Consider the following 15,529-nt stretch of genomic DNA (forward strand, 5'->3'; position numbering starts at 1 on the left):
AGTACGAAAGAATGGTGTTGCTCAAGGCTCTCTGTCTGGTGACCATGATGGTCACTTTCCTGTCAAAAGGTAAGTAATTAGATTTTTGACATATCTCTGTATTGATCATCATTTAGAAATTAACTGAACTTTCAATTGAATTTCAATTTAACTTTCTGTAAGCTAAAATTTACTGAGAGTAATGTTTGATATACAAACCTGATTCCTAAAAAGTTGGGACACTGTACAATTGTGAATAAAAACAGAATGCAATGATGTGGAAGTTTCAAATTTCAATATTTTATTCAGAATACAACATAGATGACATATCAAATGTTTAAACTGAGAAAATGTATCACTTTAAGGGAAAAATAAGTTGATTTTAAATTTAATGGCATCAACACATCTCAAAAAAGTTGGGACAAGGCCATGTTTACCACTGTGTGGCATCCCTTCTTCTTTTTATAACAGACTGCAAACGTCTGGGGACTGAGGAGACAAGTTGCTCAAGTTTATGAATAGGAATGTTGTCCCAATCTTGTCTAATACAGGCTTCTAGTTGCTCAGCTGTCTTAGGTCTTCTTGGTCGCACCTTCCTCTTTATGGTGCGGCAAATGTTTTCTACGGGTGAAAGATCTGGACTGCAGGCTGGCCACTTCAGTACCCGGTTCCTTCTTCTATGCAGCCATGACATTGTAATTGATGCAGTATGTGATCTGGCATTGTCATGTTGGAAAATGCAAGGTCTTCCCTGAAAGAGACGACGTCTGGATGGGAGCATATGTTGTTCTAGAACTTGGATATAACTGTCAGCATTGATGGTGCCTTTCCAGATGTGTAGGCTGCCCATGCCACACGCACTCATGCAACCCCATACCGTCAGAGATGCAGGCTTCTGAACTGAGTGCTGATGAAAACTTGGGTTGTCCTTGTCCTCTTTAGTCCAGATGACATGGCGTCCCAGTTTTCCAAAATGAACTTCAAATGTTGATTCGTCTGACCACAGAACACTTTTCCACTTTGCCACAGTCCATTTTAAATGATCCTTGGCCCAGAGAAAACGCCTGTGCTTCTGGATCCTGTTTAGATACGGCCCGAAGATCACGGGCATCCAGTATGGTTTTCCGGCCTTAACCCTTACGCACAGAGATTGTTCCAGATTCTCTGAATCTTTGGATGATATTATGCACTGTGGATGATGATAACTTCAAACTCTTTGCAATTTTTCTCTGAGAAACTCCTTTCTGATATTGCTCCACAATTGTTCGCCGCAGCATTGGGGGAATTGATGATCCTCTGCCCATCTTGACTTCTGAGAGACACTGCCACTCTGAGAGGCTCTTTTTATACCCAAAAAATCATGTTGCCAATTGACATATTAAGTTGCAAATTGATCCTTCAGCTGTTATCTGTACATTTAACTTTTCCGGTCTCTTATTGCTACCTGTCCCAACTTTTTTGGAATGTGTAGCTCTCATGAAATCCAAAATGAGCCAATATTTGGCACGACATTACAAGATTTCTCACTTTCAACATTCGATATGTTATATATATTCTATTGTGAATTAAATATATGTTTATGAGATTTGTAAATTATTCCATTCCTTTTTTACTCACAATTTGTACAGTGTCCCAACTTTTTTGGAATCGGGTTTGTATATGGTGGTTAGCCTATAGTACTGGACCCATAAAAAAAATTGTCAAACCTGGGCTTAGTATGGGGCTGGAAACCTAGGCCATACATTTCCGTCATAGTATTATGCTCAATCATACTGTTATGTTCACTAATGAAATAATTCAGGGGGAAAAGGAACTATATTTCAAGATAATCTCAGCTGGTTTATCCTCAATACAGTAGGTTTATCCCAACCTCTTAATTAATTTAAGAAAGCAGCTCTAACAGAAGATCGCTCTAATTCCTTAACTGTTCTAAACTTGATATTGACATTCTAGCCGTAGAAGTGATGCTTCGGAGAGTTTGTTTAGGTTTGGAATATGGGCCAAATCTGCAATTATATGCAGTTTTCTGGTGCACACATACGTTACAAAATGGACACTTCAGTTTCTCACTAGAGCACATTTAGTCAAGGAAATCCCTGCTGAATATGTCTCCTTCATAACCACAAACATATAAACTATTTCCCCAACCCACACAGGTGATCTCACAAACTCCCAAATGGACACAAGCCAAAATATTTCAAGCAAAACGTAAGAGCACTCAAACATGCACACATTCATGTATGCATCCACACAGTATTAGGCCCAAGCATTTGGTCTCACCGCTTTTTGTCATCTAGCAGACATTTTTAGAATATTCTATAACCTGTACAGTACATTGAAACTTTTTAGAAAACCAAGGAAGTACAAACAACAGTTCAATTTACACCCTTCATTTCATTACGTTCTAGTACGATAAGAATTCCCATCTCTATGAGTGCCAATCACAGCAGCTGCAGTTGGGGATATTGTCCCATCAGATGTCTCGTGAGGCACATGTTCTGATGGTACTCCCAAATCATGATTAAAATCACACAGTTGCTATCGGAGACTGGCTGTTGCCAGACAAAATCTTTACACTCTGCTGTTATTCCCTCATCCATCCACATTGCTGCCCTTAGCATTTGATTGATTGATGCCAGCAAGCATGTGGCCTGATCCAAGCAACACTGAGCTGAGCTCAGCAATGGGTAATCCTGATATAGTAGAAACACCCCTGAAAGGAAGCCTGTTTAGATTTGGAATCACATCAATTTGTATCACATAAAAGATTGCATCTCATTCTTTTGATGTCTACAATTGACCCATCCATTACTCATGAATGTAGATAGGATGAGGGACTTAAGGTATTATTTAGTTATCCTTTGCCTAATGGCCTGAGAGTAGGGGACTTAATTTTGTTGAAATGGTGCTGGGATGGCCGAGGCAGCTCGTTTCCTTTTCAAATTGCAATGGCTCTGTGTGACTGTCAGTCATTGTTAAGCCTCTAAATGCAGTGGTTTAAACAGAATAACTGAAAGACTCACTAAATACACACAAATGTTTGAAACAAAAATATATACCTTACACACACAAATATAAAACCATGAAGAGACATTTACCATGTCAGAAATAGAGTTGAATTGTATTATTTTAAGTTGTAATCTCTATAAACATAATTTAAATAAAATAAAAATATATCCTGGGGTAACATCTTGTGAACAGGCACCCAAACATTTTAGCAGACATTTACCAAACAGATGAAACAACCTCGTGGTTGATTTTTTTATTCCATGGTGTGACAGTCTCATCCTTGTGCTAATGGGGTAATGAGATGTATTCTTAATACCCCACAGCACACTGTCATACAAAAACAAGGTGATCCAAACATAATAACCCACACTCTGTTAGGAGTGGAATCGCCTTTATGATTGGGGAAACATTTTGCTGGAGCAAGGAGTTTGTGTGGCCTGTTTAAGTTCAGCTGGCTTCCCGAGTTAGATCATATCCTTTGATGGATGTCTTTGGTCCTACTGTCTGAGTACATTTCCAGCACTCCAAAATCTTTTCAAACCTTTCCGCTTAATCCTTTTCACACACGCCCTCATTCAACAAGTACATTATGTCTTACAATCACATGCCATACACAAAAGGAAACAGGTTAAACAGGCACGAAACAAAAAGTATGTTGTGACAATGGGAATGTATGCTATGTTCATGCTTATCTTGTGCATTTTTGGACATGTTAAAAAAGTGGAATGCATTTTGAAATTCAGTTTAATATGTGACATGGTATTTCACATGTATTTCTTTCCTAAAGACTTTGATCTCTGGGCAAATGGTTCTACCTGGAATCGAAAGAGATATTTGAAGAATCCTGCCACAAAAAATCTATTTTAAAACTCTATCAAACAAATCATTTTTATTTAATGATCTTATTCATACCTATAAACTTGATTGCATGTACTTATCTGGAAAATGGCTAGACAAAAAAAACAGCCTGCTGTTCTTATGGAGTCAGCCCCCCCAAATGATATAACCCGGATTCCAAATGCAAGTTAAAACTCTACCATGCAAAGAAGAAACCAGATATAAAATCGCTGTTTAAAATGGAAATAAAAACAGAATGCAAAGATGGGCAAATTATTTAAACTCTTTATTCAATAGAAAATAGTACAAAGACAACATACTGTATCAAATGTTGAAACTGAAAAATGTATATCAATGAGAACACTAAAGCACTAAGGCACCAACTTCATGTGACAACTGCACTTTACCTTCTGTTAATGAACTACAGATGTCGCTTGTTTAATTACAGCATTTTCTTACAGCGGTATGATCAGGTAGATTGTGTTAACATACGGTAGATTGCGTCAAACTGTGATTGCACTATTCCAAACACATGGGGGAGCTAGAACGCTGAACATGCTATTAGTTCTCGAAAATCGTTTTCTAAACGACAGTACACAATGTTCTCCTAAAATAACAAGTTATAATGAATTCAAAAGCGAAATGTTTCATCACTGATATAATTAGGAAATGTTTTAATAAAGAAATACACCAATAGCCAACACAGAAATAAACATTATTTGTTTTTAACATTTGATTTATCTTAAGAAATAATAAAATACAAAGCAGAATTATTTGTTACGATCATAGTTTTCAAGTATAGCATGGTAGAAAAACACATCTTATGATAGTATTTAATACACAAAAGCATCAGTCGCTTATTTGTTGTATCAACTCATTTGTTTTATCAAATCAGACAATATTGCCGTTAGAATTCCCTCATTCCAGCCACATAGAATAGCTACCAAACATGTTTTAAATAGCCATACTGTATAATAGCCTACATTTAAACAGCAATAAAACACAAATTCTATGATCCAACATTTTTGTATTTATTTAAATTCGTTTGTATAATGAACTCTTCACAATCTTTGGGAACTGAGCATACAATATAGGCGACACCAGAGATGTGGCTATGATCTCATTGTCCTCTGGGTTTATTTTCTAAATCGATCCTCTTCCTCTTTTCAACAGCAGCCCTAATCATGGCAAGTGAAGTGTGCCGATTGCTTGCCAGACTACAATCAATGTATGAATAATCAGAATTATTATTTTTAAGTAGGCAAACAGATTCTAAAATCAGTTCCTTATAAATTGGATCAACTCCTAACAAATACGAATATGATATCGCACCAGTAAAAATATTTCTGTGCTTTTGAAATCGTACATGTTCAAATTGCGATTCCAGAGTATTAGTATAAAAGTTGGAGTCTGGCAAGTAAACAGAAAGATCGTGTCAGTCTACACATTCAAGTGCTCTTACAACACATCTTCCCGTACCTTTTGTTATTTTAAGACAATAAAGGTTTACAATTCAAATGTCAAGCTGTATGTATAAATCGGTCAATCAAACTATACAACACATTGTTTACAATTCAAATGTCCAGCAGTATGCCTCAAATCTTAAGATTTACAATTCAAATGTCCAGCTGTATGCCTCAAATCTTAAGGTTTACAATTCAAATGTCCAGCTGTATGCCTCAAATCGTTCAATCAAACTATACAACACATTGTTATGTTCATGCCTCTCACTCCTACCACAAGTGAGTTAAAGTGGGTATTCTTAAAAAATATCCCAATTCTGGCTCTATAACTAACAAAAGTAATGGCCACAACCCAATTAAGTAACAACATGTGCAGGTCGAGGAAATGATACTAGCTGTGCTGGTATTCTGAACAGCAAATGAACCAGTCAGAAACATGGAGATGCGGTGTAGAGCCCACTGCCAAAGAATAGTGTGGAGTAGGGCTATTACACACTATTATAAGAGAAACTTAATTCTTACAATATAGAACATTTGTTCCTCAAATCATTAACAAAAAAGTATTCACATGCTTCACTTGCTAAATATATTGCTTAACAAATCCCTCAGCACCCACAGCCTCAGAGCTCCTTTCCACCCTTAAGTGGAAAGTCCTCCTTTATCAAGGATCAAATTCATGGCATCGGACAAGTAATTCTAAACTCCACAACAGTAAATACAGTGCCACCGTTACATTCACCCAAAAATAATTTGGTAAGCATTACACAGTTTATTGCCAATGACGATACAACACTTATGGAAACTGTACAACATCTTACGTTGTCCAGCTGCTGCCTTGATGCCCTTGAAAGATGTTTTTAGCTGCTTTGCGATAGATCTACGACAAACATTTAACAGCTTTCTTATCAGGCAATTTTCCAAAGACCCTGAAAATGGCAGTCATTAAACCTCTGCGAAAAAACAGCCTAGACCCTTGTCTAGTCAGTAACTTATGACCTATATCAAATTTTGCTTTCATAGGTAAAATCATGGAAGAAATTATCAAACAAAAAAGCCATTTCTTAAACTCAAATGGTTACTTAGACACTTACCAATCAATATTTCAGATCCACCAAAGCATTGAAACTGCCATTTTTAAAATGACCTTAGTCTAAAAACTGAATCTGGTAAATTGGACCTTAGTGCAGCGTTAGTGACCATACGATACTGCCAGACAGACTAGAAAACAGTGCTGGTCTTAGTGACTTGGTCCTATATTGGTTAAATTCAGCAGTACATACTTTGTCTCCATAGGTAACTATGTATCAGAGAGAACACGCATGATGTGGAGTTCCGCATGGCTCAATCTTGGGCATCTTTTATTCAAAATGTATATGCTACCATTAGCTCAAATCCTGCAAAGCAACAAAATTGCTCATCATTTTCAGCAACTAAATAATGATAAAACAGAAATTATTGTCTTTGGTGCCAAAGATAAGAGACTGACATTACGTAATTACCCTCACACACTGTCCCTTAAGAATAAAAGGGAGTTATGGCACATAAAAGTAATAACACAATAATAACACAATATCACAATAACAATTTGAATTAGAGGATTCATGTCCATACAAGATCTAGAAAAACATACCCACACTTTTATCTCCAGTAGTTTGGACTACTGGTCTGTTTTCATGTCTCTCTATAAAAGCCCTCAGAACAAACATTAAGAAAGCTGAACATATTACACCAATTCTTAGGTCTCTGCAATGGATCCCAGTACTGCACCTCATATAATTGATTTTAAGATAGATCTATTATACTCATCTATATATCACTAAATGATTCAGAGCCAAGTTACATCTCAGGCCTCTCTAGACCCCTCGAGTCATCAGGGTCTGGTCTGTTAAATATTCAGAGAATAAGGACAAAGGCTGGTGAGGCTGGGTGTGGTCATTATGCTACGCAGAGTTGGATCATACTGCCATAATATCTGAGACTCACTCCAACATTGACTTCTTTGCTCTTGCTCCAACATTGACTTCTTTGCTCTTGCTCATTGACACTTCTTGACACAGTCTTTTAGCCATTTTAAATAAGTTTTTTGTTTATTTTGTATTGAATGATAAATGTATTTCAACTGAACAAATAAACTTGCCATGCCAATTTGCCTTACTGTACAAGGGTATACAAATACAAGGGTTTCGGTCTCCCATGTGTCTAAGGTGCAATTTTGTAGCACCAAGCTGACCACCAAAGTCTCTTTTTGAGCCATGATTGCGCTGACCGATGGCAGACGCCAGCAGAGAATTCCTTTGGGAGGTAACAATTTGGGTGGTTCAGATGCCTACAAAGTTTTCACCCAGTTAGATTTGTTTTACACTGGGTGAGAATTGCATTTGTTCTGTTAAATCATATGTGGTGCTTGAGATCAACATTATTCTATACTCTTTGTCCACAGCCTTACAGTTGTAATTTACAGAGACCCTTTTTGGCTCATAAACACTTTTCTAAACTACTAGTGGGAATTACGCAATATCTCTAGAGTATAGGATAAGCATTATAACATAATATTTAGTATTCTTTCTGTGTTGTATTTCAGGCTCTCATTCCCAGCTGAGTAGTACTGGTAAGTCCACCCATTACATAATGTATGCAACCGTTCAAAAGTTTTGGGTCACTTAGAAATGTCCTTGTTTTTGAAAGAAAAACCCTTTTGGTTCATTAAAATAACATCATATTGATCAGAAATACAGTGTAAACATTATTCATGTTGTTGGTAATGGGCCTCTGGACACCTAAGTAGATATTCCATTAAGAATCTGTAGTTTCCAGCAACAATAGTCATTTTCAATATTAACACTGTCTACACTGCATTTCTGGTCAATTAGATTTTTATTTTAATGCTTTTCAAAGTGACCCCAAACTTTTGAATGATAATGCATGTAAACACAATTCAAAAGTTTATAATCTGTTGCCTAAATGTGGCCACCAATGACTCTTTTCTGGCACTTTTAGTGTGTGGAACATCTTCTCTCAACACTAGGATTGTGGGGGGTCAAAATGCTGTTCCTGGGAGTTGGCCATGGCAGGCCAGTCTGCAAAGATCTGGCAGATTTTTTTGTGGTGGATCCCTCATCAACCAAGAATGGGTGCTGACTGCTGCTCACTGTTTTTCCAGGTGAGAAATTGCAGATTATAGCACAACTACACTAATTACTAATTCTACAGTTGTTTACTCAAAGTATTTAAAATGTTAAGATTTATTTATCTATATTTTTGATTGTTCTCCCATCTGTACGTATGCAAGTTTGTTTCGATCAGCAGGTGAGTGCATGTGTGAGTTTGTGTGCCTAGTCAAGTACAGTTGATCTGGTCAGGGGCCGTATTAAAAAAACATTTTATCTTACCAATAGGATTTCCAAACAGTGGCAAAAGTCTCATAGCTGAGAGATTCCTCTTAAAACCTATTCACAAAGCTCCTAAGACCAACTTTTACTAAGAAATGGTGAGAAATATTAAGCTAAGAGAAATGACAGGGTTGACCCCTTTGCTATGGATGATGGTTTGTTCCATGAACAAGCCTATTTACTATGGCCACAGTGATTGGCTGATAGGGGAGGGGTCTGCCAGTGAAGGATGCGTCATGTTGCCATATTGAAATAAAGATATTTAAATAAAGATGTAGGCTTAGTGTCACTGATTATACATGGAACCAAGATTGATATAATGACAAGGTAATTTCAAGATATGTTCAGCTAATTGTCAGCCTCTTACATGTCTGGCAGCTTGTAAACAAATTAAATATTTTGATGGTGCAACAATTTGTGCAATTATGTGTCCCATCTCTAGCATCAACATTTGATACACCCGTAATTTATGCGATCATCAACCTATACATTGACAGCTTTCAGTATAAATTATAGTCTAAAACCGTTAATTAACCGTTGTCATTCTCCATGAAAAAATATGTGTTGTCATAAAATAATCTTTCACATCTCAGCCCAGAGCTGAGGTCCAGTTACCCTAATGAAGCTCTGCCATCATTAAGGTAACTGCTCGACCCACAACCACTGGTTTATTTATACTCTCTAGTCAATTTAAGACCTGTTAGCTAATCAAGATGCCAGCCACCTAAATTGTAACAACCATTTATGACCTCCAAATACGTTGATACTATAAACGCATGGACAACAGAAATAAGAGACAAAAATGCGGCATAAAGTGAAAGGAATTAATAAGGTAGTGATGCAAATGTACCGAATATGTTAAATAATGTATGTGGTATATTCCTTGTCATCTTATATTATTATTATTGTGGTTATTGTTACTGAGGCTGTTATGATTTTGGTTTTTTATGATAATTATGTTTTTATTGTTTTTGACGTTGTTTTACACAGTCTCCGACCAGACGTGAGTTTGATTGTAAGGATAACATTGATAAATACCAGTTCAGAGTACTTGGCCTTCTTGGAGACCCTGAATGGAGTCCTGTATGGGGCTCCAATAGAGGACTCCATAATTCTGTTGGGGGACTTCAACGCACACATGGGCAATGATGGAGACACCTGGAGAGGCGTGATACGGAGGAACGGCCTCCCTGATCTGAACTCGAGTGGTTGTTTGTTGTTAGAGTTCTGTGCTAGTCATGGATTATCTATAACGAACACCATGTTCAAACATAAGGATGCTCATAAGTGTACGTGGTACCAGAGGACCCTAGGCCAAAGGTCGATGATTGATTTTGTGATCGTGTCATCGGATCTGAGACTGCATGTTTTGGACACTCGGATAAAGAGAGGGGCGGAGCTGTCAACCGATCACCATCTGGTTGTGAGTTGGGTCAGGGCGTGGGGGAAGACTCTGGACAGACCGGGAAAACCCAAATGGGTAGTGCGGGTGAACTGGGAACGTCTGGAGGAGGCCCCCGTCCGAAAGATCTTCAACTCACACCTCCGGCGGAGCTTTTCTGGCATCCTTGTGGAGGTTGGGGGCATTGAACCTGAGTGGTCGATGTTCAAAGCCTCCATTGCCGAAGCTGCGGCGGGGAGCTGTGGTCTAAAGGTCTTAGGTGCACAAGAGGCGGTAACCCTCGAACACCCTGGTGGACACCGGTGGTCAGGGAAGCCTTCCGGGATATGTTATCCCGGAGGACTCCGGAGACGGTTGCAGTGTACCGACAGACCCGAAGGGCTGCGACCTCTGCTTTGAAAGAGGCAAAACAGTGGGTGTGGGAGGAGTTTGGGGAAGCCATGGAGAAGGACTTTCAGTCGGCACCAACGTGTTTCTGGAAAACCGTCCCCCACCTCAGGAGGGGAAAACGGGGAACCATCCAAGCTGTGTACAGTAAGGATGGGACACTGTTGACCTCAACTGAGGAGGTAATTGGGTGATGGAAGGAACACTTTGAGGAACTCCTAAATCCCACTAACACGCCCTCTATAGAGGAGGCAGAGCTGGAGGCTGATGGGGAAGCATCGTTAATCTCCATGGCAGAAGTCACTGAGGTAGTCAAACAACTCCACAGTGGCAAAGCTCCGGGGATTGATGAGATCCGTCCAGAAATTTTGAAAGCTTTGGGTGTGGAGGGGATGTCTTGGATGACACGCCTCTTCAACATTGCGTGGGAGTCGGGGAAAGTGCCTAAGGAGTGGCGGACCGGGGTGGTGGTTCCCCTGTTCAAAAAGGGGGACCAGAGGGTGTGTGCCAATTACAGGGGTATCACACTTCTCAGCCTCCCTGGGAAAGTCTACTCAAAGGTACTGGAAAGGAGGGTTCGGCAGATAGTCGAACCTCGGATCTTAGAGGAACAATGCGGATTCTGTCCTGGTCGGTACAACCGACCAGCTCTTTACTCTTGCAAGGATCCTGGAGGGGGCCTGGGAATATGTCCATCCTGTCTACATGTGTTTTGTGGATCTGGAGAAGGCGTATGACCGGGTCCTCCGGGAGATACTGTGGGAGGTGCTGCGGGAGTATGGGGTGAGGAGGTCCCTTCTGAGGGCTATCCAATCCCTGTACGTCCTAAGTGAGAGCTGTGTTCGGGTTCTCTGTAGTAAGTCGGACTCGTTCCAGGTGGGGGTTGGCCTCCACCAGGGCTGCGGTTTGTCACCAATCCTGTTTGTAACTTTTATGGACAGGATATCGAGGCGTAGTCGGTTTTTTGCTTTACCGCACCGTTGTGACAAAAAGAGAGCTGAGCCGGAAGGCAAAGCTCTCGATATACCGGTCAATTTTCCTTCCTACCCTCACCTATGGTCATGAAGGCTGGGTCATGACCGAAAGAACAAGATTGCGAGTACAAGCGGCTGAAATTAGTTTTCTCAGAAGGGTGGCTGGCTTCTCCCCTAGGGATAGGGGATCAGCCATCCGCTCAGCCATCCGTGAGGAACTCGGAGTAGGCCCAGGACTAGGTGGAGAGATTATATTTCGACACTGGCCTGGGAACGCCTCGGGATCCCCCAGTCAGAGCTGGCAAATGTTGCTCGGGAAAGGGAAGTTTGGGGTCCCCTGCTGGATCTGCTGCGCCCGCGACCCGATACCGGATAAGCGGATGAAGAGATGAGATGAGATCTCAAGAATATTGACGTACTGCGTTTGACTTTCTAATTTTATGTTTTTAGCGTTTTACCATATGTGTAAAGAGAATGGTAACAAGAAAAGAGTCCAACCTTTCATAGACTTGATCAGATTCAATGTTAGAACTATGACACCCCCCAAAAAATTGCGTATGTTTGCACATCAATGTAAAAAAAAGATTTGCTAAATCATACATTTCAACTCACGGAACAAAGTGGAAACTAGTCAAACATAGGTAGGCAGAAAATATTATTAAACTGGGAAGATAATGGGCTCAGTATGTCACAAAATGCAAACAATACCTCACAAAGAGGAAGTGGCAGAAGTGAACTATATAAGTGGAGTGTGGAACAGGCGTCTAGAAATCTGATAATTGTGATCAGGGGTGTGAGTGGTGTTCAGGAGAGGGAGGTTGTAGGTGTGTGAGTGAAGGTTGTGCAGGAGCAGGATGTGATCTGGGGTGGGAGTGGCGTTCATGAGAGGGAGGTTGTAGGTGTGTGAGTGAAGGTTGTGCAGGAGCAGGATGTGATCTGGGGTGTGAGTGGTGTTCAGGAGAGGGAGGTTGTAGGTGTGTGAGTGAAGGTTGTGCAGGACCAGGATGTGATCTGGGGTGTGAGTGATGTTCAGGAGAGGGAGGTTGTAGGTATGTGAGTGAAGGTTGTGCAGGACCAGGATGTGGTGTCTGGCTAGACCTTACAATGTACTGTATTCTCTTTTTGCTGCTCTCCTTTATACTCAGAGGAGTCAAATAAGCATGTTGTGAGAACTGTCAGTCATTCATCATTAATAAATGGCGTAACTTCCCTCACATTGCATTTTTGATTAACTGATTTTCTACAAAGTTATTTAGGGGAAAATGTATAAACATAATTTATCACTGAGTAACACTGTGTTATACCCCAACCATAAGGACTACTTAAATGTTCTATTCCTTGAGTCCTATCTTTTTGCAAAATAGCACCAGTTTGACACTTATCAATGCTATAATGTTGAGACCCTTATAAATATGTATATATTTTTTTCCTCAGCACTAGTACATCAAATCTATCAGTCTACCTTGGTCGTAAGAACCAGCTGGGTGCCAACCCTAACGAGGTGAGCCGGACAGTCACTAAGATCATCCGCCATCCAAACTACAGCTTTATGACAAACGACAACGACCTGTGTCTGCTGAAGCTCTCCTCCCCAGTGTCTTTTACCAACTACATCAGGCCAGTCTGCCTAGCTGCACCAGAAAGCACCTTCTTTACAGGCACTACTAGCTGGGTCACTGGCTGGGGCACCACTAGCAGCAGTGGAGGTGAATGCAAACACATACAGACTAAAGTTTGGACCCATCTACTCATTCCAGGGTATTTTTTCATTTTTACTATTTTCTACATTGTAGAATAATAGTGAAGATATCAAAACTTGGAAATAACACATGGAATCATGTAGCAACCAAAAAATATTATTTTTGAAGTGCCCACTATTTGCCTTGATGTCAGCATTGCACACTTTTTGCATTCTCTCAGTCAGCTTCACGAAGTAGTCACCTGTCAATTGCCTTGTTAAACATTATTTTGTGGAATTTAATAGATTTTTTATGTTTTTCAGTCATCAGTTGACTTGTGACAAGGAAGGGTTGGCATACAGGCGAGCGTTTTCTCTGTGCTTTAGTAGTCTATATTATGCCAAAAACAGCTTGAATGAGCAAGGAGAAATGATAGTACATCATTAATTTAAGACATTAAGTCAATACGGAAAATTTCAAAAACATTTCTTCAAGGGTTGTTTCAAAGGCCATCAAGCACTATGATGAACGCTCAGAGTTATCTCTGCCGCAGAGAATACGTTCATTAGAGTCACCAGTCTTAAAAGTTGGCAATTCACTTCACCTCAGATTTCACCTCAGATGAACGCTTCACAGAGTTCAACAGACCCATTTCAACATCAGTTGTTCAGAGGAGACTGTGAATTAGGATTCTTGGTTGAATTGTTGCATAGAAACAAGTACTCAAAGACACCAATAAAAAAAGGAGACTTGTTTGGGCCAAGAAAAATTTGAAATTGACATTAGACTGGTGGAAATCTGTCCTTTGGTGTGATGAGTCCAAATTTGCGATTTTTGGTTAAAACTGCCATGTCTTTGTGAGACACTGGGTGGGTGAGCAGATGATCTCTGCATTTGTGGTTCCCATCGTGAAGTGTGGAGGACTAGGTGTGATGTTGTTGGGGGGATTTGCTGGTGACACGGTCTGTGATTTATTTAGAATTAATGCAAGCCCAACCAGCATGGCTACCATAGCATTCTGCAGCGATACACTATTCAATCATGTTTACACTTCCAGGCTGTGTAAGGGCTATGTGGTCAAGAAGGAGATTGAAGGAGCTGCATTAGATGACCAGGCCTCCACAATCACCCTCCCTCAACCCAATAGAGATGGTTTGGGATTTGTTTCACAGCAGACTGAAGGGAAAGCAGCCAACTAGTGCTTAGCATATGTGGGAACTCCTTCAAGCCTTCCAGGTGACTACCTAATGAAGCTGTTTGAGAGAAGGCCAAGAGTGTGCAAAGCTGTCATCAAGGGAAAGGGTTGCTCCTTTGAAGGATTTGGATTTGTTGAACACTTTTTTGGTTACGACATGATTCCATGTGTTATTTATGTCTTCACTTTTAATTTAATGAATTAAGTACACTTGAATGGGTAGGTGTCAAAACTTCTAACTGGTACAGTACATAGCTTGCTTTAAAATGTATTATGGTTGATCATAATTTGTTTTGTTAAGGGTTAAATGTCTTTCCTCAGTGGCCTTGCCTCCACCACAAATCCTACAAGAAGTGTCGGTGCCAGTAGTGGGAAATAGGCAGTGTAATTGTAATTATGGAGTTGGCACCATTACTAGCAACATGATCTGTGCTGGTCTGCCAACAGGAGGAAAGGATGCCTGTCAGGTAACTGGTTATTACAAAGTGGATTACCTACACATAATCTGTCTGGTTTCTTTGACACAGATTATACCCTTATTATATAGTCCTTGAGTAAAGATCACTTTCAGTAGAGATTCTCCAATAAAATTACTAGTTCAAGACTAGGCTGAATCTGTGACGGATTAACTGATTAATTCTGACTGGAATTCTGGATATACTTAGGGGGATTCAGGAGGCCCGATGGTGAACAGAGTGGGTACTCGCTGGATCCAGTCTGGCATTGTGAGTTTCGGAATCGGCTGTGCCCAGGCAAATTACCCAGGAGTGTACACCAGAGTGTCCCAGTACAAGACCTGGATTAACAGCCAGATCACCAGTGACCTGCCAGGCTACGTCACCTTTCTCTCCAGTGGGAATAACTCTGACCTCACTTTCTCCTGTAAAAAAAAATTATAGTTGGTTGTGGTATTACATTCACTTAATGTTTCAAGTCATGACAATTATGTAGAATTTTGAACACCTGGCTAATATCAATCATTTTTTTAAACATTATTTTACTTCATTTTATGGAACTCATCTTAAAATATGAATAAAAACTTTTCTTTCACATTGTTTTCTAATTACCATTTTTTTATACTACACAGTTAACCTTATTGAGTAATTACTGTTTATATTTGATTCATATTTTATGGAATATGGATGTTCAAAATCTTTCTGAAATACACATACAAGGAATTACACAGACAAGAAAATATGTAATTTTCACCAGCAA

The 15,529-nt window shown here is 39.8% G+C and overlaps 1 protein-coding gene across 1 annotated transcript; it reads left to right on the forward strand.

Moving 5' to 3' along the window:
• Positions 1-15,361, forward strand: LOC105030397 (serine protease 27-like). Its single transcript, NM_001304250.1, is given in 6 exon segments — positions 1-69; positions 7,870-7,896; positions 8,286-8,448; positions 12,875-13,146; positions 14,636-14,781; positions 14,980-15,361. Coding segments are annotated over 6 exon segments (900 nt in total). The 5' UTR covers positions 1-11; the 3' UTR covers positions 15,214-15,361.
• Positions 15,362-15,529: the final 168 nt, after the last annotated feature.

This window comes from Esox lucius, chromosome 11 (assembly GCF_011004845.1).
Source record: "Esox lucius isolate fEsoLuc1 chromosome 11, fEsoLuc1.pri, whole genome shotgun sequence".
NCBI classification, from domain to species: domain Eukaryota; kingdom Metazoa; phylum Chordata; class Actinopteri; order Esociformes; family Esocidae; genus Esox; species Esox lucius.